General features: G+C 39.6%; 2 protein-coding genes across 5 annotated transcripts in view; one reads left to right on the forward strand and one right to left on the reverse strand.

The window, feature by feature from the left end:
• Positions 1–556: 556 nt before the first annotated feature.
• On the forward strand, positions 557–23578 carry acat1 (acetyl-CoA acetyltransferase 1). The gene is made up of 12 exons (XM_033022701.1): positions 557–692; positions 7212–7259; positions 8765–8882; positions 10723–10818; positions 11009–11109; positions 11385–11528; positions 13644–13794; positions 16101–16196; positions 17067–17180; positions 19376–19440; positions 20134–20291; positions 22742–23578. Exons 1-12 carry the CDS (start codon positions 618–620, stop codon positions 22860–22862), a joined length of 1287 nt encoding a protein of 428 aa, XP_032878592.1. The 5' UTR covers positions 557–617; the 3' UTR covers positions 22863–23578.
• Positions 23579–23762: 184 nt separating this feature from the next.
• Positions 23763–25924, reverse strand: part of LOC116974343 (protein NPAT) — a 48115-nt gene continuing 45953 nt past the window's right edge. For all 4 annotated transcript variants that reach the window (XM_033022694.1, XM_033022696.1, XM_033022693.1 and 1 more), the window contains one exon: positions 23763–24191. In XM_033022694.1, the coding sequence (XP_032878585.1) occupies positions 24105–24191 (87 nt within the window). In that variant the 3' untranslated portion in view covers positions 23763–24104. The remainder of the gene's footprint in view (positions 24192–25924) is intronic.

Here is a 25924-nt window from a genome sequence, read left to right on the forward strand (position 1 = left end):
TTGGAAATCAGAATTAAAAAAAAGATAATTCTAGGCCTAATTATTAGATGAACGACTAGCTGTAGAGAAATAAATAATTAACTTTGTGGGCTGATAAAGTTAATTCTCTTCCCGTGATATTACGAAACCAAACAGCAGCGCTCACTCAGGCATGCATTATTACCGACCTTTGACAATGGCTCCGTGAAAATGTATGCGGATTGCAGCACTTCCAAAAGAGTTCCCGCTGATTCCAAGGTCAGCAGCAAAGATACTAGCTCCTCTATAATCTTTGGTCAGCAGGTGGACTGGAAATACTAGATGTCAGTTTTGCCATTGTTATTGTGAGCTTTAAAAATGGAAATGATCAATGCATATTCAGGGTCGAACTCGGTTTTAAAATGAAGTGGTGTTGGGAAATCACCTGGACCGATGCCAGCGTTTTAACGTTAACGTTGCATGAAAGCTCTAGACGTCCAGTTGCAGATATTTACTTTGCTGACCACCCTGTGTAAACTACGTCCCAGACCCCACTGCGGGAGGGGAGGGGGTGTCGTGATTGGACGGGCGCCTGCGGGCTCACTGCTGCCCCCCCTGGACAGGCGGCTCAAGGTGAAGGAGGTGACTTGCTGTCGACAATGGCGGCTGCTCGCTTGTATCTGCTCGCAACAAGACGAGGTCAGCGGGGTGGCAACGTGCCCTGGGGGCTGCAGGTGGGTAACCCGTGAGCTGGAAGGTGACTAATGCTGAAGTTAGGACGTCGGTGGGTGACTGGGCCGCCGATGTGCAGCTCTCCTAACACCGGTGGGTCAGAGAAGCTTCACCGCCCTGACAAAATATATAACTGTCTAATGCAAGTAGCAAATGTATTAACATGCAAATATACCAACAACTAAATCTAGAAGAGTGTTCCCTTGCTGTTGGTTTGTTGTTACGTGTACTGGGGTACAGTGATAAACTTATTTGAGTTCCATCCAATTAAATCAGAACACACTATACACGAGTACAGTGAACTCATACACAAGTACCAGTTTCCCCACCTCTATCAGCTTGAAGAACGATCTGGACCCGAAACGTTACCTATTCCTTTTCTCCAGAGATGCTGCCTGACCCGCCGACATTTTGTGTCTATCTTCGGTATAAACCAGGCAGTTCCTCGCTAACCATACACAAGTACAACAAGTAGTCCAAGGAGAAAAAGTGGCAGAGTGCAGAATATAGTTTTACAATATTGTTACAGTAACTGTTAGTTACAGTCACAGTTCCAGAGAAAAAGTCCAATGTCTGCATTGAGGTTGGTCGGAAGATCGGTGCTACACCCTATGGGAGGATCATTCCGTAGTCTGATAACAGAGGTAGAGAAGCTGTTCATGAGTGGGGTGGTATGTGCTTTCAAGCTGTTGTATCTTATACTCTATGAACAGAATGACGGGTGAAAAAGATGCTTGATTATGTTGGCTGCTTTCCTGAAGCAACATGAACTATAGATGGAGTCAATAGAGACTTGACCAGTATTATATTAATAGATCTGTTAATTATTGGGTTTAATAAACAGTAGGTTCACAATGTAAACAACGAGAATGAAGTTCAGTTGACTTTTTATGTTCAAGTTGAGTTGAACTTTTGAATTCAGTTGAGTTTCTCCAGCGCTTTTTAAGATGGTTGGAAACGTTTGAATTAGTCTTTCAGCAATCATGCAGAGAACAACTGCAGTGCCATTCCACGGATGGAATTCAAGGAGCAGTGGACGAAAGAGATTAAGTAAGATCTTTTGGAAGAACCTTGCAATGATTTTCCCAGTGGTAGACAGTGGGGCAATTTCTTTCCAATTACTATAATGAGTTTTCCTTTTGTCAAGATGACACAATTAAAGTATCTCTCAGCTGTGGATAATAGAGTTGTACTTATGTGTCTTCAAGAGTCAAGGGTGTTTTATTGTCATATGTCCCAGATAGGACAATGGAATTCTTACTTGCTGCAGCACAATAGAATATGTAAACATTGTACATAACGGGAGAAAAAAAGTTCAGAGTATATATACACATGCACACATACTCAATAAATAACCAAATATAGTGCAATAATAATAGTCTGTTGTAGTTCAGAGCTTATTTGTTGTCGTGTTTAATAGTCTGATGGCTGTAGAGAAGAAGCTGTTCCTGAACCCGGACGTTAGTTTTCAGGCTCCTGTACCTTCTTCCTGATGGCAATGGTGAAATGAGTGGGTGGCCAGGATGGTGTGGGTCTTTGATGATGTTGGCTGCCTTTTTGAGGCAGCGACTTTGATAGATCCCTTCGATGGTGGGGAGGTCAGAGCCGGTGATGGACTGGGCAGTGGTCACAACTTTTTGCATTATTTTCCGCTTCTGGACGTTCAAGTTGCCGAACCAGGCCACAACGCAACCAGTCAGTATGCTCTCCATTGTGCGCCTGTAGAAGTTCAAGAGAATCCTCTTTGACAAACAGAATCTCTGCAATCTTCTCAGGAAGTAGAGGCGCTGATGTGCCTTCTTTATAATTGCATCAGTGTGCTGGGTCCAGGAAAGATCTTTGGAAATATGCAGGCCCAGGAATTTGAGGTTTTCGACCCTCTCAACCGTATATATAAACATTGATATAATCAGGATTTTGGGTCATCATCCTTCCCCTTCCAAAGTCCACAATCAGTTCCTTGGTTTTACTGATGTTGAGAGGCAGGTCAGGGCTCTCGCTTAACTTTTTTCCACTGTTGCCAGCCGGGCAACCTCGGCAGCTTTTTAGGTTGCCAAATCACAGTTTAGGTGGTCATTTAAGATGGCTTGCATGACGCGTGCAATAATGTGCTCGGACGAAGTGCGTAGTTACCAGTCGGAATTATGGTCAATGAAGCATTCACATATTATTTCTGCTTCAAATAAAGTCACAAACTAAACATATTCACCAATCAAGACTTGATATATACCACAATGACATGCAGCAAAATTACAATACAGTATCTCATTTCTTTTTACACATTGCAATGAATGCAATTTCTATTATCTCTTTCCACTTCCAAACAAAAATATGGTTATTCAGCGTATGATCAACCTCGGTGAGACCAAGCGCAGGCTTGGCGATCGCTTCGCACAACACCTCCACTCAGTTCGCAATAACCAACCTGATCTCCCGGTGGCTCAGCACTTCAACTCCCCCTCCCATTCCGAATCCGACCTTTCTGTCCTGGGCCTCCTCCATGGCCAGAGTGAGGCCCACCGTAAATTGGAGGAACAGCACCTCATATTTTGCTTGGGTATTTTACACCCCAGCGGTATGAACATTGGCTTCTCCAATTTCAGGTAGTCCTTGCTTTCTCCCTCCTTCCCCTCCCATTCCCAGCTCTCCCACAGCCTACTGTCTCCGCCTCTTCCTTTCTTTTTCCCGCCCCCCACCCCTACCGACATCAGTCTGAAGAAGGGTCTCGACCCGAAACGTCGCCTATTTCCTTTGCTCCATAGATGCTGCCTCACCTGCTGAGTTTCTCCAACATTTTCGTCCACCCATTCACACAAGTTCTGTTATCCCACTTTCCTCACCCACTTCCTACACATTAGGGGCAATTTTACAGATACAAGTTAACCTACAAAGCCAATGCGTCTTTGGGATGTGGGAGGAAACCCACACGCTTGCAGGGAGAATGTGCAAATTCAAAACAGACGGTGCCCGAGGACAGGATCGAACACAGAACTCTGTCGTGTGAGGCAGCAAGTCCACCAGCTGTGCCACTATATTTTATTTTCCAACACACAAAAAATTATACGTTGATAACTTTGGTTACTAAAAAAAAGAAACTATCCATTTTCAGTCTTAAATCTCTTAAGTGACGCTATGTCCCCCTTTACAGCTACTGTATGTTTTAATTCAGTTCAAGGCTATTGGGGCAGTACATTGGCCATAAAGTTGCTGCCTAAAATTGCCAGAGACCTGGAATTGATCCTGAATATGGGTGCTGTCTGTATGGAGTTTTGTTTTCTCGTTTATAACATTGATTACAGAGTACTATGTTTACATATTCTGTTGTGCTGCTGCAAGTAAGGATTTCATTGTTCTAACTGGGACGTGAGAGAATAAAACACTCTTGACTTACGTCGCTGATGTGTGGGATAGAACTAGAGTACGGGTGATCGGTGGTCAGCATGGACTCGGTGGGCCGAAGGGCCTGTTTGCACACTGTATCTTTAAATTAAACTAAAAACACTAAAACCAGAGGAAATGTAAAGAAGGGTTTCTACCCGAAACGTCACCCAATTTATTCCTATCCAGAGATACTGGCTGCTCCATGGAGTTCCCCCGCACAATTAAAGCATGGAATAGTCTTCACCCTACCATAGGTACCAACCAGACGCAACTACATTTAAGGTAGCTTTTTTTTCCACAAGAACCACAAGGCAGGACAAATCAAAATAGGACGTACTGGCAGGACAAATCAAAATAGGACGTATATGGTAAATGGTAGTGAATTGAGGAATGCAATTGAACAGAGGGATCTAGGAATAACTGTGCACAGTTCCCTGAAGGTGGAATCTCATGTAGATAGGGTGGTAAAGAAAGCTTTTGGTGTGCTGGCCTTTATAAATCAGAGCATTGAGTATAGAAGTTGGGATGTAATGTTAAAATTGTACAAGGCATTGGTGAGGCCAATTCTGGAGTATGGTGTACAATTTTGGTCGCCTAATTATAGGAAGGATGTCAACAAAATAGAGAGAGTACAGAAGAGATTTACTAGAATGTTGTTTGGGTTTCAGCAACTAAGTTACAGAGAAAGGTTGAACAAGTTAGGTCTTTATTCTTTGGAGCGCAGAAGGTTAAGGGGGGACTTGATAGAGGTCTTTAAAATTATGAGAGGGATAGACAGAGTTGACGTGGATAAGCTTTTCCCACTGAGAGTAGGGAAGATTCAAACAAGAAGACATGACTTGAGAATTAAGGGACAGAAGTTTAGGGGTAACATGAGGGGGAACTTCTTTACTCAGAGAGTGGTGGCTGTGTGGAATGAGCTTCCAGTGGAGGTGGTGGAGGCAGGTTCGATTTTATCATTTAAAAATAAATTGGATAGTTATATGGACGGGAAAGGAATGGAGGGTTATGGTCTGAGTGCAGATAGATGGGACTAGGGGAGAATAAGTGTTCGGCACGGACTAGAAGGGCCGAGATGGCCTGTTTCCGTGCTGTAATTGTTATATGGTTATAACCCTTTTTTGCTTAAGTCCAAGTCAAGAGTCGAGAGTTTTATTGCCATGTGTCCCAGATAGGGCAAAGAAATTCTTGCTTGCTGCAGCACAATAGAATATGTAAACATAATACAGAACAGGAGATAAAGGTTCAGTGTGTTTATATACTATAGACCATATATATACACAATAAATAAACAGATAAAGTGCAATAGGCTGTTATTTTTCAGAGTTTGATGGTGGTGGGTCCACTCCAGTTTAAATTCCATTTCGAATATTTTTGGAGGATCAGGAAACCAAGAAGCAAGAGTTACTCCAGGGAGAGATTCTGTGTTGTTTTTCAGCGGTCGCGGTGAGGCAGCGACCGGACAGCAATGGCGGACAGAGCTCCCACAATGCAAAGGGAGGGAGAAAGTGGCTGACGCCGACCAGTTGCAGTGGCAGTGCGCATGTGCAGGGCCGCACATGCACACAACCACAGCCGATGATGTGCTCGGCGGCCGGCCGTGCCAAGCGGAGACCCGAGACCTGAGCCGAGAGCTAGCGCCGAGCGGAGACCCAAGAGCTAGAGCCGAGAGCTAGCGCCGAGCGGAGATGCGGACACGGATGGCGGGCGGGTGTCCCGATTGCTTGCCAAGCCGGGCAAAATGGCATGGCTTTTAGGTTGCCCGGCGGGACTGTAAGTTGCCATTGGCACCCGGGCAACCGTTAATTTCGAGCCCTGCAGGTTGTTATGCTGGCACCATTTGGTCAATCAGTCGATCTCACTTCTATACTCTGACTCATCATCTGCAATTCATCCAACAACAGTGGTGTCGTCGGCGAACTTGATAATGGAGTTTGTGCTATGTCTGGCTACACAGTCATGAGTATAGAGTGAGTAAAACAGGGGGCTGAGCATGACCCCTAAAACCATTTGATCTCAGTCTCCGGGACCGACATCTGATCTGTCTCAAGGGTGAATGTCCGGCCCGAATGGTATACCTGGCTTCGTTCTTAAAAGCTGTATGGACTAACCGGCTGGAATTTTCTGGGACATATTCAACTTCTAACTACTACGGTCTGAGGTCCCCACTTGCTTTAAAAGGACACCATAATACAGATGGTCAAGAAGAGCAAGATGAGGTGCCTCAATTACCACTGACCGGTGGCATTCACATCCACAGTGATGAAGTGCTTTGAGAGGTTTGTTGTGAATCATAGCTCTCCTGCCTTGATAAGGACCTGGATCCACTCTAATTTGTCTGCCACCACAACCAATCAACAGCAGATGTAATCTTACTCTGCATTCTGCACTGGGCCACTCGGACAACAAGAACACATACTTCAGACTGAAAATGGACACAAAATGCTGGAGTAACTCAGCGGGACAGGCAGCATCTCTGGAGAGAAGCAATGGGTGATGTTTCGAGTTGATACCCTTCTTCAGACCCGACCCGAGTCTCGACCTTGGTTAACTAATATGAGTTAAATAGGGTGGCATGGTAGTGCAGCCTTACAGCGCCTGAGACCCGGGTTCGATCCTGACTACGGGTGCCGTCTGTATGAAGTTTGTACCTTCTCCCTGTGGGTTTTCTCTGGATGCTCCGGTTTCCTCCCACACTAAAGACATACAGGATTTTAGGTTAATTGGCTTCTGTAAATTGTTCCTAGTGTATAGGATAGTGCTACTGTACGGAGTGATTGTTGGTCAGTGTGGACCCGGTAAGCTGAGGTGCCTGTTTCCACACTGTATATCTGATCTAATGTAAATTCTATTTCCAATGATTGTCTAAATATTTTTAAATAATCAACTTTCTTCAATTGTCCGACTTTTGACATCTTATAATTGGTCTGAGTAATATGACGAGTCGGAAATGGTCTTAGGAATGTTCTGGTCATTTACTATAAGGGAAAATTGGTATACACTAAATCATTTGTCAATAAGAATTCATCATTCATTAGATACAGTGCATGGGTTCATTATTGGATGCACAACCCAGCTAGAACATTGTTCAGGATATGGTTAGAACTAATAGTTTTAATTACTGTTTTTCTTTACCCCAGCTTTCAAAATGTAAGCACAGGGAATATTCATCAGGCACCACATTAAATGTAAGTACATTTTTTTTTAAATGTTTTAATCTGATTCATTTATGATCAGAATATTTCACAGCATTCTGCATCAATCACACAATAACTGCATTAAACGTGAAGCCAAACATAGAATGATTGAAAATGTAAACCTATGTTTTATTAGAAATCTAAATGTTGACCTCCTTTCTTGGGGAAATAGGCCCTTATTCGTTCTTTCCAGACTTGTCATTGGTTTATGTACATCCGCTGATTGCAAAGTGTCTCATAACATGGATAGAGGACACATTTTTCAGCTACTTGCTTTGGAACGTTATTATCACAAGGAAGTGTGCATGGGAGAGATAAACAGGTTTGATGTTAAGTGTGAGGCTTATTGTCTCATACTTCAGTGATTGAATCAGCATTGATGTGGAGCTCAGCCCTCATGTGGCCATTTACATGCCACTGAACATGGGGTAACTTCTTGAAGTGGAGATGATGTAAGTAAAGCAGTTTTCTACTGGTTCTATTGATGAGTTTCACTCGGTATGAAGCTTGTTTGAAATCAGCTGCCGGATTGCATCTGGAAAGATTGAGAAACATATTTGACATTAGTCTGCAGGCAGATTTTGTCTGCAATGCCCTCTTTATTAAGGTGATAACGTGCTTACCATCACATAGTAGGAGTGGGCATCTGAGGAAATGAGCATGCGGCAGCTCCAAGATGGAGAAGAATTTGAGAAGAATGCTTTTCAATTTACAGAGTCAATATTGGGTCAAGAAAGGTCTTGCTTGGTGAATGATTTTGATCCTTGCTTTTTTTTTTGGAGTTGCCACACAGTGAAGATCATGTCTATGGTGTCTTTAGAATGATGGATGAGGAGGGGAAGAGAATAGAAGAAATAGACACAGAAGAATGCAGCTTGGAAGAAATGTGGACTAATGATTATAATGAGAAGAAATTTCCTAGTCCCCACCCAAATTTAGATGAGATTTCCCAGACACTGCCCTTCAGCAACTAACTTGCTTGGAAAGTTTCAGTGACAGTTCTCCAATTTGCACTCAGTTAGATGACATTTTCAAGTTCAAGTTCAAGTGAGTTTATTGTCATGTGTCCCTGTATAGGACAATGAAATTCTTGCTTTGCTTAAGCACACAGAAAATAGTAGGCATTTACTACAAAACAGATAAATGTGTCCATATACCATGATATAAATATATACACACATGAATAAATAAACTGGTAGTGCAAATAACAGAAAGTGGTTGCTAATAATCAGAGTTTTGTCCGAGCCAGGTTTAATAACCTGATGGCTGAGGGGAAGTAGCTATTCCTGAACCTGGTTGTTGCAGTCTTCAGGCTCCTGTACCTTCTACCTGAAGGTAGCAGGGAGCATTTTGTCTTTCTATGTGATTTATTGAGACATTGGTGTACAAAGTTGCTTCTGAAATTACAAAATATCGTAGGACTACCTAATTAACAGTCTTAATTTCAATTTAACATCCACATTAACACCAAATTTCAATTTTCTCTTTCATCATAGGAAGTTGTCATTGTAAGTGCAGCCAGAACTCCCATTGGTTCTTTTAAGGGATGCCTTTCCTCATTAACAGCTCCACAGCTTGGTTCAATTTCCATAAAAGCCGCCATTGAAAGAGCAGGTACTATCTTTGATTCATTATTGAATTCATTATATTGGCATCGGTTTGCAATTGTCATGTGTACTGAGATAGTTTAAAAAACTTTGTTTTGTATGTTGACTGGGAAAATTATGCAGTACATGAACATATCAGGTAGTACAAAAGAATAAATAAATCGCGTACAGAATATAGTGTTACAGCAACAGAGAAAATGCAGATTTTAAAAAGTGAAATGATGACAATGAGATATATTGCAGGAAAAATGTTCCCAATGTTAGGTGAGTCCAGAACCAGGGGCCACAGTCTTAGAATAAAGGGGAAGCCATTTAAGACTGAGATGAGAAAAAACATTTTCACCCAGAGTTGTGAATTAGTGGAATTCCCTACCACAGAGGGCAGTGGTGGCCAAGTCACTGGATGGATTTAAGAGCGAGTCAGATAGAGCTCTAGGGGCTAGTGGAATCAAGGGATATGGGGAGAAGACAGGCACGGGTTATTGATTGGGGACGATCAGCCATGATCACAATGAATGGCGGTGCTGGCTCGAAGGGCCGAATGGCCTCCTCCTGCGCCTATTTTCTATGTTTCTATGTCTGATTACGGTGGTTACAAAGTTGTTCCTAAATCTGTTGAACATGCTTTCAAGCTTTTGTATCTTCTGATATGAGAGGGGAGAGGAGAGAATGATCAGGATATGAGTGATCCTTGATTATTTTGGCTGCTTTCACGAGGCATTGTGAAGTATAGGTGGAATTAATGGGAGGCTGGTTTGCGTAACGGACTGGGCTGTATTCACAACTTTCTGTGACTTTTTGCAGTCTCGGGCAGTGCAGTGGGCACATCAAGCTGTGATGCATCTATGGTGCATCTGTAAAAATTTGTAAGAGTCATTGGAGATATCCCAAATTTCCTTGGCCATCTGAGGAAATAGAGGCATGGATATGCTTTTTTGGTTGTAGTGTCAATGTGGTTGGACCAGGACGAATCATTGGTGATATTTGCACCTGGAAACGTAGAGCTCTCAACAATCTCCACTTTAGAAGCATTGGTACAGACCAGGGTGTCAACCCCACTACCTGAAATCCAGGACTAGCTACTTTATTTTTCTGACATTAAGGGAGATGTTACTTCATGTTCAGTTGCTTTGTGCAAATGGAACTGTGGGATAAAAGTGAAAATACATTTATTGACGAAAATTGGGTTATAAAGTTGCAAGCCCTTAAATATTGCAAGTGTAGTTGAAGGAACACTATCCAGTGAGATGACTTTAGATTCAGATTTAGCCTTGAACTACTATTTATCAAATGCTATTTTATTTAAATATGAAAACAGAGGGATTTAAACAGAATACGTTTGTGAGGTAAATGGCATAGTTCAATGTTCAGATGTTCTATTACCAGTAGTAAAATGATACCCTTTATTTGTCAAATTCACATACTTTAGAGACATGCTGCTGATATTTTTGTGAAAGGTACTTCGCTTCATTCAGACTTTCACACAGTTTGATTAGCAAATGAAAGTACTGTAAAATTGAAAAACAGTCTACCTAGTAGCTAGTAGCTATCTAAACTGTTTAAATAATTGATCATTATTTGAAGTGTCTGATTTCTGTTTGATATTTCAAATTTTTGATACTGATATCAAACTTCATGAGCTGACATTGTATCCTTCTAACACAGCACGGCACATTGAACTATTAAGTTTACTGTTAAAATGCATTCATGATTAATCATATTTCTGCAAAAAATGATAAATTAAAGTTTTTCTGTTCAAATCTTATTGCATTTTTCTATCGGTACGTAAACTATTTACATAAGATGGAGTTTTGAGCATGTTAATAATAAATTGGTTTAATTTACAGGGATTCCTCCAGAAGAAGTGAAAGAAGTGTACATGGGCAATGTTATACAGGCTGGGGAGGGGCAAGCTCCAGCCAGACAATCTGCTCTTGGTGCAGGTAAGGAACGGAAATTCTTATGGTCAGTAGGAAGAAAAACGTGGGTCAGACATGTGGCCTTGGGTCAGATCTGCCACCTGTATGGTCATCTTTGTAATTTGGCGGCAAAGAAGAGTTATTCTTATAAGTTCTAAATCACAAATACTTGTGAATGATGATTGACAGTTCGGCAATGTATCTTTTGATTTAGGCTTACCGGTCTGCACACCTGCAACAACTGTCAACAAAGTCTGTGCATCTGGAATGAAATCAGTCATGTTGGCAGCACAAAGCCTAATGTGTGGACATCAGGTAATTCCGTTTACTACATTGGTGAAGAAGCTCTTTTTTTTTTAAAGATATCTTATCCCTACTAATGGAAATTGTTATTTCTAAGGTGTGTAATTGTTCTTAATATATCTATTTTCCAAGTAAGATTACTTCTATTACTATATTGCATAAGTTGTAACATAGCTGAAAGAATTTCATGACTTGCTTATTTTTTCAAAGGAAGCTGAGGTGCACGTTTCCTAGTCAATCCACTATTCACAGTTTGTACTATAACTATATTTTTTGCTACAACACAGGACGTAATGGTTGCTGGTGGAATGGAGAGCATGTCTAATGTACCATATGTAATGGATAGAGAAACACCAATTTATGGAGGTGTAAAGTTGGAGGACCTAATTGTAAAGGATGGATTAACAGACGTCTACAACAAATTTCATATGGCAAGTGTTACTCTTCCTATTAACATGTTCCTTTGCAGTGACTAGTTCCTATACATTTTTCATGGTGCCCTTTAGAAAGTGGTGAGCCATCATGTTGAGCCCTAATACTTTGTCTGGTAAGGATACTTCCACAATACTGTTGGTTAGGGAGTTCTAGGATTTAAATATAGAATAGATGAACAAATGTACAGGTAGGTGATGGAAACATGTAAAAAACAGGGTTATTGTGGTGGGTGATTTTAGCTTTAATATTAACCTAGACTCCTTTCGTGTCAGCGGTTTAGATGGGGTAGAATTTGTTTGGTGCTTCCAGAGGGTTTTCCTGAAACAGTACTTGGAAAAGTAACCTGATCAGGCGATTTAAGTCTCAGAGGGGGAGCATTGATCATAATTCTGTAAGTTTTAAGATAATTATAGACAAGGAAAGAACTGGCCCTTGTATTAAAGTACACAAGTATTAAGCTAGAACTGGGAGAAGGAGATTGGGAGAGACTGCTTGGGGATAAATCCACATCTGACATGTGGCAGTGGCCAGCTGGTTAGAGTTCAGCAAAATATAACGTGCTGGAGGAATTCTTAACAGCATCTGTGTTCTAAAACATAAATAATGAATCAGGTTTTTAAACTGTGGATTGTCTAATATCTTGTTCTAAAGAAGTGACTAATATTACAATTTAAATTGTAGCAATGTTACAAAATGTTGAGATTTTAAAAATCAAGTCTTTAATTTATCCCATCAGATAAAGCATAAAAATAAGTTTAATTTGACGCCCTAATTCACTTTCATATCTTCAGTATTAAAAAAGTTATGGCCATTTTCATACTCGGAAATTGGCATCTTGTTCCCTATTGCTTTTTCATTGACTTAACACAAAAGCTGTGATCGAGAACATTTAAAGGCCGATAACTTTCTTAAAATTTAAGAGAACTGAAAGAAATTTTGTTATTATAGATTGAAGCATTCTGAAACAAATATGAAACAATCTTACTTGGATGACTTGAAATTAAAGCATATAATTAGTTAGTTACCTAATTGTAGCTAATTACAAAATTCAATTACTAGATCTAAACATCTATCCATTTCTTAAGAATAGATTAACATTTTTAAATAGCATAAGTGTCCAAATAACATTCACACAATAATTCAGAATATAACATAATTTTAAAATCTCATTGTCATGGGTTTATAGGCCAAATGGAAGGAATTTAATGTTTAATACCGGTAAATTAATGGCCATTTAAATCAGCATGCGAGTGGGTTTTACTGGAACGGGACCATTTAGAACGTTCAGATGCGGTGAATTTATACCCCCATATCTGCAGCAAATACACTGCCGGTTCTTCGGGGGGAAAAATCACCGTTTCGCAACTTAAAATGTGAATTAAATACATCTTAAGAAACACTTTTATACATAAAAATAAACTACTTTCTTTTACCTGGTCCTGCATAAAATCCGTCCCAGTTGTCGGCATTGACGGCTTCAGAAGCTGCTTTTAAAATCATTCCGGCGATTAACTTGTCGGGTGAATTTTTTTTAAAACACACAGAACGGCCGTAGGAACGATTCTTTAGCAAAATCTTGCGCTCCAACAAATATAATTCAGGACCAGGTCGGGGAAAAAACCCATTTTTAACCCCCCCCCCCCCCCCTCAAACGCGCCAAAATCGCGCACACGGCCAGTGGCAGAATCACAGCGCCGCTGAAGGAAAGTTTTGTAACATACCTATAAATTGTATACAGCTCCAACGTTGGCTACTTGAAAACAATGTCCCACTCTTTCCCAAGACTTGCACGTAATATTGAATTTGCATAGTAATTGGCCATTTGAAGATTTAGTCAAATAATTAACACCTAGATGGAAAGCAATTTATATGCAAGAATTATGAATCACCATTTCTGCTGCATCAATCTATGATAGGAGCTAAGTAAGTATTAGGTGGAATGGCAGAATTGTTATTACAGGAAATGCGGTCAAAGATGCCTCATGTTGAATATAAATAGAGGCCTGTGGCTGTTCAGTAAAATAACCTCTGCTGTGTATGCATTATACTTCCAACTGATCAGAGTCCCACTCTATCAACATTTTATTTATTAAAATGCTGATTCGTTGCAGGGGAACTGTGCTGAAAATACTGCAAAGAAGTTTAAGATTTCGCGTGAAGAACAAGACACTTATGCAATTAATTCATATACTAGGAGCAAGGCATCTTGGGATTCAAAACTCATGGCACAAGAGGTGGTTTCAGTCAGTGTTCCTCAGAGAGGTATTTGAAGTATTTTTGTTATTTACCTTTCTCTTTTGATAGTTTAATATAAGTTTTTTCTCTTCTCTTGCATCCCTCCTTGCTGCAACTTCTCATTTTCTTTCATTTCTCTTCCTTGTGACCTGCCCTTCCAGATGTCTAACCCAACCCTCAATGCATCTTCTAATCATTTTTAATATTACAGATCTTTTTAACAGGACCCACATAGCTGTTGACCAGCTTAGTGTCTTAATTTTAAACATTCTATGGGTGATTTTGATTTTCCACTGAACAATTTTTCCTATTCTTACTATATTCTGAAATCTTTATTGATCGTTGTCTCTTGCTTATTTCTTTAATTGAAACCGTTGCTATAAAAAAAATCAACCTGATTTACTTTGCGAATTCATATTAAAGCAATATTCTCCAATTCTTGAATAATTCTGCTGTATAAAGTGGGGTTTGTTGGCTACGGAGATCAGTTTCATACTTCTAAAATATAAATGGCCTTCTTACATTTCAGTGAAAACCTATGTTCTTCCACATTTTCATGTCAGCCTTGTGTTAAATGCATCCTGTGTTAGCTGGTTCCATATTCTCAGCACTCTCTGGGTACTTTCTTCTGAAATTTATTTTGGACTTCTGATGTTTGTCTTGTATTGATGGTTTCTAGTTACCCTGTAGCCTTACATACATGACATCAGAACACAGCATTGTTTTAAAGATCTCTAAGATTGCATGTCTGCTTCCCATTTCCAAAGATACCCAATATATTCATTTTTGTTTAATATGTGTATCCTCTAATTTCTGCCATTCTGGTAAATAACAGCACCTCTAGTGCCCTTATATATCTCTATTGCCTGTAAGATCCCCTACTTTTCAATCCCGTTTTTCTCCTTGAATTAAACCGTGGTGCTTGGTTTATGCCAGTTTAGTGGCATTGTTAATCCGTCTTGAAACTTTTGGTGATTGGTAACCTCCCTATTCCTTCTTTCAGTATACTTGTTAAGATTCTTCAGTTGGATTTCATATCTGCTATTTGCCCTCCTTGCAAATTTATATGCTCCTATAAATAATTTGTTCCAATTTTGTGTCGTCTATGAATTTAGAAAATGTTTTTTTGATTCCAGAGTCTTGATCATTAATGTAAATTTGGTTAGCAATGACAGTAGCATTGTGGAACACCATTACCCATCTTCCACTGCTAGCAGCTACCCTTATTCTCTTCTCTGCAGCAAAACGGGAGTCAGCAATGCATTTTATTGCTTATCCATTGATTCTGAATTTAAAAAAGAAGAGGGTACAGTTAAAACGAGTGGGATTTGTCATATATTCAGCTCTGGTCACTGTTATATGTAGAAATTTTAGAGTGCAGATAACATTTAGTACAATGATTATAGAAATGTAAAGATATCAAGAAAGAGTGAATAGACTGGACATATTGTTTTTTTTAAGAAAGATGAGGTGTTACCTAATTTTAGAGATGTAAAAATATGCAGAGCTTTGGTGGTTATAGGGAATATGTTTCCACTTGAATTAACCCCTTGGCTTGTGCCTTTTAATGGCTGTTAATATGGTCACCAAGAAATGCAGTGGAGGATTTAGAAGAAAATTACTTCGCCAAAGTGGTCACATAGCAGTCACTATCATAGTCACTGCTAACATAGCAGTCACTATCATAGGGAATGGCTGTGAGAATAGTACAGATGCACTTGAGGAAAAGCTGGTTAAGAATAGAAGTAAGGGAATAGAGGGTAGAGCTGAAGGATTTAAAAGAGTGGAATATGAATACCAGTATGAGGTCCAGTCTGATTAGTCCAAGTGGCCTATTTCTGCAATGTATTCAACCTTGTAGTTTCATGAGCGTTCACTCGGTTTTTTCCTTTAACAGATTGTTTCTCCTATGCACAATTATAAATGTTAGTCCAGAGATTTTATCTGATCTATTAACTTGTTTTTTTATTCTCTGTTCTCTATTACCATAAAGTGTAACATTATTGTCACTATTGTCCGGGTGTTTCCCTTATTTTACAGTTCAGTCCCTTGTGTGTTAGAAAGCTGTATGCTTGTATTTTTTTTAATGTGAATCTGTTTCCTTAGATTGGAAATGTATCACTAGTTAAATGTATCAAGGCAATCTTAAGTGTAAAGTCTTACTGTTTCTGGGAAATTGTTATCTATTTCTGTTGGGTGTAGATTCAGAGCTAAGTACAATGAAAATATCTGCAAGAATAAGTTTTAAAATATTGTTTATCTCCTTTTGTATAATGTAAACAAGAATGACATTTTGAAATCTCACACATGGAATCATTCTACTCTTGATTTAGGTAAACCAGATCTTGTGATCAGTGAAGATGAAGAGTACAAACGTGTTGACTTCAGTAAAGTTCTAAAAATCAAACCTGTCTTCCAGAAAGAAAATGGTAAGTCCACACAAGTGATTTACAATATTTGCCAGAATAAATTCTCTCAACCACATTAAATTACCTTAGCATTAAATATTTTTAAAAATAATTTTGGAGATTTGTAGAATTTAATAAAATCTTGCTATTTATTTGGAATTAGAATATTTTAAAAAATAATTTAGATTCTCATGCAATTGAAGATTTGCAGCCAATAGTATGGTTTAGCGTGCATTATTCCCAAGATCATTAGTATTTGTTTAACTTTGCCTGGAAAATGACCTGTTGGTGTCATAAATAAATCACTGTATTTCAAAGTAATTATAGATTTGAGACACAAATCAAAATTTCTTTGAAATTGCCTGTAAATATTAGGCAGATTTCATCAAAATATCTAAAGTACTGATATAAATGGTGATCATTTTAGTTTAGTTATAATTGTATAATCTATTTTTGCTCCGACCTCTTCAGTTTTGTAGTCACTCAAAAAATAAGTTTTTGTTTTGAGCAACTTAGTCACCATATTAAAAAATCAAGTTTTTTGTTTCGGTTTGTGCTGTTTTTCCAGTGTACAATATTGTCACTGTGATGCAAAGTACATCATTGGTTGTAATAAGCTTGTGAAAGATGCCATCAAAACAAATTCTCAATCCTTGTGTGAAAATTTAGTCTCTATAAACTCAATTTGTTTTGCGTGCTAGATTAGAAACTTTATTAAAGCATGAGCCAGCAGAATTTTTTCTTAACATTCATTTCTCAGGCAGGAGAGGTTTGTGAAAAAACTGGGAGAATCAAAAGATTTCTACCAAATAATAATACAACATTTATTAAGCTAAAGCTGGATTTTATGGAATGCCAAAGAATTCAGCAAGGTGTTTTTTCCCCCCGCAGGTACAATTACAGCTGCCAATGCAAGCACCATAAATGATGGAGCTGCTGCTTTGGTGCTAATGACTGCAGAGGCTGCTAAAAGACTAAATGTTACGCCAATGGCACGAATTATAGGTATGCAAAATGTCCTAGTCATGATAAACTATAGCAGCTGATTTATAGTATTAACAAAATTACAGGGTACTTCAATTTCAACATTGTGTGGGAAAAAAAATCTGTTTTATAATGGGTTGTTAATTCTAACTGAATTCATTTGATTAGAAGTGGGAATGCTAGAGTTAGTTTGGGAACGGACCTTGCAACCATTTGCTTGCACCTCAAGTTATAAACTAGGAGCTGCACAATACATCAAGTCCCTACACTTTCTAAAATTCTTAATTTAAGGATAGGGGAGAGGATGGTCTTGAAATTCTAGTGCTAATCCATCAGATCAAAGTTTCAAGGTCTTTTATTGTCACGTACCAATTAAGGTACAGTGATATTTGAATTACCATGAAATATGGAGGAATTGCAAGGATAAATCAAGCTTCTGCAGTATTTCCACTAGTTTTAATCTAAATATTGTAAGTGAAATCGAAAATCATTAAACTGCAGATGCTGGAAATCTGAAGTAAAAATGAAGTGCTGAGAAATGCAATGGTCAGGCAGCATTCTGTAGAGAGAAATGGCTAACATTTCAAGTCAATCATCATTATTGATTTTCTCTCTCCCAAGAATAAGTGAGTTCGGTATTCCGAAAAACCCAAGGAATCATGGGATTTGTCAAAGGTCATTCACCATAAAGAAAAGAAAAAGCGAACAAAGCGCTGGCTGAAGAGACTGTATAAATTCTTATCTTTATTCATAATTTATGTGTAAAAATATATTTAATCTGAGGAACGGGGGTGCCGTGTGGTCACATTATAGGAAAATTAATGTATTCCAGACTGGAACACAATAATGATAGTTTCTGAGTCGAATTATTCTGCTAATTTCAAGGCAATGGAATTCTTCAGCCTCATCTATGAATACGAATGAGCAATGAAATTCTCTATTCCAGAGAAACTCCCATAAATGGTCAACTCCTCATTCCCTCCAAAGGAACAGGTAGCGGGAGAGGGGTGTAACAGCAAGAGAGAGGTGGCAGATGCAAGTGGGAGACAGGGGAGAGCGCGCACACAGACCTCCTGGTCCCTGGCGCCGCGGGGGGCGACCAGAGACATCCCAGCAGCCCCAGGCCCACAGCTAGCATGGAGAAGCGCCAACCCCAGCTCAAATCCGCCTGTCCCGCCTGGCCAACCGACAGCCCCAGGCCGACGACACCAGCGGCATCAGGCCCAGAGCCAGTGCGGAGAAGCGCCAACTCCAGCTCAAATCCGCCGGGCCAACCCCAGACCAACGGCCCAACTCCAGCTCAAACCCAGAGTAGCGCCAACTCCAGCTCAAAACCGCCGGGCCAGCCCCAGACCAGCGGCCCAACTCCAGCCCAACCCCGCTCCCCGAAGGGCCGGGGACCGGCAGCAGCCGCCGACCAACCCCCAAATCCCCTGGTGACGGACGGGACACCCAGGAGGGGACGTGGCCAGCCCAGCAGTAACTCAACAGCGACGGACCCAGCACGATCTCACTCACTCACCAAAGCATAAAGCAATAAAAAGGACAAAATAATCTTAGCTTTTAACAAAGGAACAATAAATAGAACTAATTCATAGTTTGAAAGCAGTATTTTCTTACCTAGAAGAATCAAACCTGGAAAAATACGGTGTATATGTACGCGGCTCCACTGCTTTCCAGCAATGTTTATGCAGTGACCTGGGCATGCGCAGTCGGAATACCAAACTCGCTTATACGGCATGATCTGCTGAGTATTTCCAGCATTTTTATTTCAGTGTTAGAAGGGAACTGTGTCCCCAAACCAGTCTTCACTAATTAAATGATATAGTTACAGATTAAAGTACGTTTAGCACAAAAATAATTTCTATTTGTATTTTAAGTCTAAATTGACAATTCTGCACACTTGAATGTAAAGTACTCCCAGTTGACTGGTTCATGACAAACTTTGCATTGTTTTGCAAATGAGCAAACGAATGAAAACAAAAAAACCCACTAATGGATAGTTGGATAGTTGATAAGTTTACACCAGATTGCTGATACACCCAAGTTACTTTACTTCAGGTATTCTGTAAAGAAATAAACCATAACAAGGAAGATTGCCCAAATTTGTGTTTATAGCATTTTAATATATATTTTTTGCTTAATCATTTTTTCAAACTTTGTGCCTACAGTGTTTGGTGCTTTGTTGTATTAAAATGTATTTTATTATTATACAGCATTTGGGGATGCTGCAGTTGATCCAATTGACTTTCCAATTGCTCCTGCTTTTGCTGTTCCAAAGGTACAATTAAAAAAAAATCTAAATTTCTTTGGGTGGAAGAGAGAGCAGAACTAATTCAGGGAGAATATGATTTTACTGTGGACCAGCTATTGCAATCCAGCTACTTGATGTTAACGATAATTATCCGATCTTGACATGGACACCCACCCGTTGTAATTTAAACATACTTACATAATACCCACTGGATGGCTCAAATCTATAATTAAAATTCACATTGGAGAAGTTAGGAGCATTCTGAGAAAGACTTTGAAAGAATCAGTGCTTTATAGAATAAGATCAGTGATATTTCCTGAAATATACATAAAACATATAAAATATAATTTAAGAGGGAAAAGTAGAACTGCAATGCTTTTAAAAGGTGTCTAAAACAGAATTCACTCCTAATCTGAAATCTGTGAATTTTGGATAGAAATTGGCATTTTATCCCTAGCAAAAATACATTAGGAAAACCAGCTGCAGCTGTAATGACTCTATAGCTATGCAAGAATGTCCATTGTATCCTCAAATGTGGGTAAGTGGGTATTGGTAGCTAAGACTTGGGATTAATGCCAAATGTATTTAACGTGAGGGAGTGAATAACAGCTAATTAAGAAGAAAGTTTAATAGATTGTCCAGCCAGCTTGGTTTTTGTGTGCAAATAAGATGCTGAATTACAGTGATAAAATGTGTAACTAATGCTTTATTCCAAATCAGCTTCTGAAAACAACAGGTATAAAGAAAGAAGATATTGCGATGTGGGAGATTAATGAAGCCTTTAGCGTTGTTGTTCTGGCAAATATCAAAATGTTGGAGATTGATCCTCAGAAAGTTAATATCAATGGTGGGGCAGTATCTCTGGGTCACCCCATCGGGTAAGTGGAAGTTCCAAAGTGTAACTTATGTACTTGGATAAAAATTCGTAACAGCTGTTTCCAAACAATTTAAGAGGTAAATAATGGCACAATGTCTTTAACTGGGTAGATCAGACAATTTAACTAGAGCAGGTGTGGTTCTAATACCTCGCTAGTCCTTGTCACTTATATGCAACCCCATTGGTATATTACTGTCACTTTGAAACATCTCAGAATACTGAACTAGAGCTAATTTTGACGGTAACAAAGCAATAGCTAATTCTAGTAGAAGCTCTGGAGATTTCTTCCTTTGTGTTTACTTCCTCCATTTCTTCAGATTAGCTAATTTAATCTTGAATTTAACGTCTGTATTATCATTGGATAATCACGAGATATAGGTGTAAGTAACTGGTGTCCAATTGTATTGTCACCAACTCTTTTTTTCAATCACTCCTGCTGGATAATGGAATTTGTTGGACATGTAATGGGAAAAGACCATTTATCCCGCATGGCTTCCCGACACCCAATATCCAGTTCTTTTTGGAAAGATATCCGCTTAATCCTCTGCAATGCTACTTAAGCAGAACATTTAAAAAAAAATGGAAATGCCAGTTCTAATTCCAATAATGATTAATACAGAATTTTGTCTCATTAAGAACATTTTCTTAAAATTATATGCTCATTTTAGTTTATTGATTTTCAATGGATTACCTTTAATTATATTCTAAAGTCTGTAAAAAGTAGAGCAAAAGTGACATGCCTTCAGTTTTGATTGTTCAGCTGAGCAGTTCATTATCCAAGGAATTGCAGTTAAGAGTAGGCAACAGATAATAATTGAAGGGAGACACAAAATGCCGGAGTAACTCAGTGGGTGAGGCAGCATCTATGGAGAGAAGGAATGGGTGATGTTTCAGGTCGAGACCCTTCTTCAGACTGATGTCGGGAGGGGGCGGGACAAAGATAAAATGTAGGCAGAGACAGTAAGACTAGTGGGAGAACTATGAAGGGGAAGGAGAGAAAGCAAGGGCTATCTGAAGCTAGAGAAGTCACTGTTCACACCGCTGGGGTGTAAACTAACCAAACGAAATATGAGGTGCTGTTCCTCCAATTTGTGCTGGGCTTCACTCTGACAATGGAGTAGGCCCAGGACAGAAAGGTCATATTGGGAATGGGAGGGGGAGTTGAAGTGCTGAGCAACCGGGTGATCAGATCGGTTAAGACGGGCTGAGCGGAGGTGTTCAGCAAAACGATCGCCGAGCCTGTGCTTGGTCTCGCCGATGTAGAAAGGTTGACACCTGGAACAGCGGATACAGTAGATGAGGTTGGAGGAGGTGCAAGTGAACCTCTGCCTCACCTGGAAAGACTGTTTAGGTCCATGGATGGAGTCGAAAGGAGAGGTAAAGGGACAGGTGTTGCATCTCCTCCGGTTGCAGGGGAAAGTACCTGGGGAAGGGGTGGTTTGAGTGGGAAGGGACAAGTTGACCAGGGAATTACGGAGGGAACGGTCTCTGCGGAAAACGGAAAGGGGTGGAGATGGGAAGATGTGGCCAGTAGTGGGATCCTGTTGGAGGATTATATGCTGTAAACGACGGTTGATGGGGTGGAAGGTGATGACAAGGGGGACTCTGTCCTTGTTACGAATGGGGGAAGGGGGAGTAAGAGCAGAGCTGCGGGATATCGAGGAGACCCAAGTGAAAGCCTCATCTATAATGTAAGAGGGGAACCCCTGTTCCCTGAAGAATGAGGACATCTCCGATGCCCTGGTATGGAACACCTCATCCTGGGCGCAGATACACCGTAGACAGAGGAATTGGGAGTAGGGGTGTGAAGAAGTGTTACAAGATAGCTATGGGAGTCAGTAGGTTATGTCGGTCAATAGTCTGTTTCCTGTGATGGAAACGGTAAGATCTAGAAACGATAGGGAGATGTCGGAGATGGTCCAAGTGAATTTGAGTGCAGGATGGAAATTAGTGGTGAAGTTGATGAAGTCAGTGAGTTCTGCATGGGTGCAGGAGATAGCACCAATACAGTCGTCAATGTGGAATTCAGCGGAAGTAGAGTTCGGGGATAGGGCCAGTGTACGCCTGGAACAGGAATTGTTCGACGTACCCTACAAAGAGGCAGGCATAGCTAGGGTCCCATAGCTATGCCTTGGATCTGGAGGAAGTGGGAGGAGTCGTTGTTGAGGGTCAGGACCAGCTCTGCTAGGCGGAGGAGAGTATTGGTGGAAGGAAATTGGCAGGTTCTGTGGTTGAGGAAGAAACGGAGGGATTTAAGACCCTCCTGGTGGGAGATGGAGGTGTAGAGTGACTGGACATCCATAGTAAAGATGAAGGAGTGGGGGCCTGGAAAACAGAACTCATTGAGGATGTTAGGGTTAAATAACACCTCAAATAATAATTTTATGTTGTAGGAAGAACAATGATAATGTGACTGAAATTTTCTAAATTTTTATTCTGATCACTTTTTAGGATGTCTGGGGCAAGAATTGTCAGTCACATGGCTTACAATCTAAAGCCGGGAGAGTATGGCCTAGCTGGAATTTGTAATGGAGGTGGTGGTGCTTCTTCCATCATTATTCAACGATTGTAAGATACCAACTGTCTTATTTGTGATTCAAGGGCTAAGTTATCCTAGCTGGCCATCGTGATGAGTACTGGAAAAAATAATTTTGTATAATTGTTTAATGTTTATGGATTTGTCATCCAAAAACTATTCCTGCATTGATGGCAAATATTACTGATTTATGGAGGTACTGTGTAAATCATGGTAATAACATTGTCTGTACTTTAAATATTCTATGTGTCATTGTACTCCACGATAAAATCAGTGTGGCCTTGTGTCATTTTGAATCCAAACTATATTGGATATGGTTGATTTAAAAAGAAATTAACCATATATTAGCAGATAGTGGTTACAATTCATCTAGATAACATATTAAGACCACAATTTGGGCCTAATTGTAAAAATCTACTATGTATTAATAAATTAATTGTATAATCAAAGCCATACAAATGTTTAAGTGGGAGAATAAAAAAAACAATAGTGCAATGTCTCACTTTTTATCCGGGTGGAAAAAAACATTTACCAGTTATTTGGTGTAGACATGTCCCTTGGGTAAATTTGAGCATGGGATTGTGTCTGGTATTTCTGCACAAAATGAAATCCTAATTAGCCGAGTTAAAATTCCTTTATCCACTTTCTCAGAATTGACCTCATCCTGGCTTGCGGTTACTTGTCAACATACCCAATCAGTTAAAGTTCTTATTGTTTAAAGTGATCATTGTAATGAAAGTAATTCTAACAGATTTGCTTAGTTCCTGTACCTTTTTTCCGCAATCCAATCAACAGTAAAATGAATGTAAGGGGATCTTTGGCCACTAAGAGGAAAGTGAACTGGCATAAACTCCATAACATTTCTTGACAAACTATTTCAGCACTGACATTTCTGAAATAACTGTTGATAATAAAATAAATAAGACATTCAGATAATTGTGCTTTCCTTAAGGTAGATTTATAATTACAGTTTACAGCTTTACAGTATTTACACAGCATTCAACAATTGTAATTTAGAATATACAACACAAGTTCCAAACAAGCATGTATGGGAAAAGTTTAGTTATCACTTTCTACAATACTTGCTCTTTAACTACTCAATGTCAAGATGACCTTGCAAATATCTAAAATTTCAAATGCAATTTTAAGTGCTAATATAACTCATTCAAAATTTTATATGTCAGAAATACAAGGAAATCACTGAGTATAGTGAACTGAAGGATGCAAGGGTTGTTCTGTTCCTTAGTTCAGCTTAAGGCAATATTGAATTCTGTAGGATCATTCATCATATTGAAGTGAACTCAAAAACTTATCTACATCCATTTCAACAGGAAAAGAGTCGAGGTGTTTCTTTCTCTTATGTTTCTGAAAAGAAAACATTTCATTTTAAAGATTATTTTTTTTGCATTTCTTTCAGGTAATATATAATTCTGAAGTTAATAACTGCAAGAAATCAAGTAAAATAATTGATCTAGGATCTTTCAATGTACTTTGTGAAATGGTTCATAAGTTCTAGGAGTGGAATTAGGCCATTTGGCCCATCAAGTCTACTCTGCCATTCAATCATAGCTGATCTATTTTTCCTTCTCAAACCCATTCTCCTGCCTTTACCCCCGACACCCTCACTAATCAAGAATCTGTCAATCTCTGCCTTAAATATATAATTTTTTCCACTGAATTTCACAGATTCACCACCCTCTGACTAACTAAATTCCTTCTCATCTCCTTTCTAAAGGTACATCCTTTTATTCTGAGGCAATGGCCTCTGGTCCGAGACTCTCCCATTAGTGGAGACATCCTCTCCACATTCACTCTCTGAGCTTTTCACTATTTGGTAAGTTTCAACGAGGTCTCCCCTCATCCTTCTAAACTCCAGCAAGTACTGGCCTTGTGCCTTCAAATGCTCATCATATGTTAACCCAATCATTCCTGGGATCATTCTCATAAACCTCCTCTGGACTATCTCCAATGCCAGCACATCCTTCCTCATATGGGGCCCAAAACTGCTCACAATCCTCCAAATATAGTTTGACCATTACCGTATAAAGCCTCTGCATTACATCCGTTTTTGTATTCCAGTCCTCTTGAAATAAATGCTAGCATTGCGTTTGCCTTGGTCATTGTAGTCCCAGAGAGAACCATGTATTCACGCTGAATAAAACTAACACTGCATATCCATTAACTTTATTCCACCATTTCCTGTATGAAATTGAGCTGGATGAAAAATGTTTCAACCTGGTAGTCAGTACATCCTAGGAAGCCAACTTCACGATCACCTTTGTACATTCAGCTACAAATGGCTGAATCATTTCATTTATCATACCCTGCTCTCATTGATGTCTTTTGCTAAAACTTGACTGTCATTGATTTTCTCATTATTTTTGTGCTTGTTTTGTCATTTTGAAATCCCTCTATGATCAAGTGCTGTCACTCAGTAATCTTCACCACTGAAATCCTCCTGTGCCCTTCCAAATGGCCTGTTCACATGCATTTTACTTCAGCAGAGAAAGAGGCCATTCAGTCCTGACTAAACATGGATTGCTTTGGTTAATGCAAGGGGAAAATGTGCAATTAATAGCAAGACCCATAACAACATTAATGTATGGAGGGCTCCCTGAAAGTAGCAATATACGCAGTTAAAAGTGGTAAAGAAGGCATTTGGTATGCTTGCCTTTATTAGTTGAGATTGAGTATAGTCATGGATACAGGATGCAGCTTTATAGGACTCTGGTTAGGTCACATTTGGAGTACTCTGCACTGTTCTGGTTGCCCCATTACAGGAAAGATGTGGAGGCTTTGAAAAGGTTACAGAGGTTTACCAGAATAATGCCTGGAACAGGGTGTATTAGCTCCAGAGAGATGTTGAACAGACTTGGATTATTTTCTCTGGAACACCAGAGGTTGAGGGGACACCAGTTAGTAGTATATAAAATTAAAAGGCATTTATAGGGAAGACAGTCAGAACCTTTTGCCCCAGTATGGAAATATTAAATACTAGAGGCCATAGATGTAAGGTGAGAGGGGCAAAATGTAAAAGATGATGTGCTGGGCTAGTTTTTCATACAGAGGGTGACGAGTGCCTGGAACGTGCTGTTGGG

This window comes from Amblyraja radiata, chromosome 6 (genome assembly GCF_010909765.2).
Source record: "Amblyraja radiata isolate CabotCenter1 chromosome 6, sAmbRad1.1.pri, whole genome shotgun sequence".
Classification (NCBI taxonomy): Eukaryota; Metazoa; Chordata; class Chondrichthyes; order Rajiformes; family Rajidae; genus Amblyraja; species Amblyraja radiata.

Excerpts from the sequence above, each read along its gene's own strand:
- acat1 (XM_033022701.1), top strand. The coding sequence starts at position 618 with ATGGCGGCTGCTCGCTTGTATCTGCTCGCAACAAGACGAGGTCAGCGG. Across the intron at positions 10,819-11,008 it reads ACAATCTGCTCTTGGTGCAG|GCTTACCGGTCTGCACACCT; the intron begins GTAAGGAACGGA and ends CTTTTGATTTAG. Across the intron at positions 13,795-16,100 it reads AGTCAGTGTTCCTCAGAGAG|GTAAACCAGATCTTGTGATC; the intron begins GTATTTGAAGTA and ends CTCTTGATTTAG.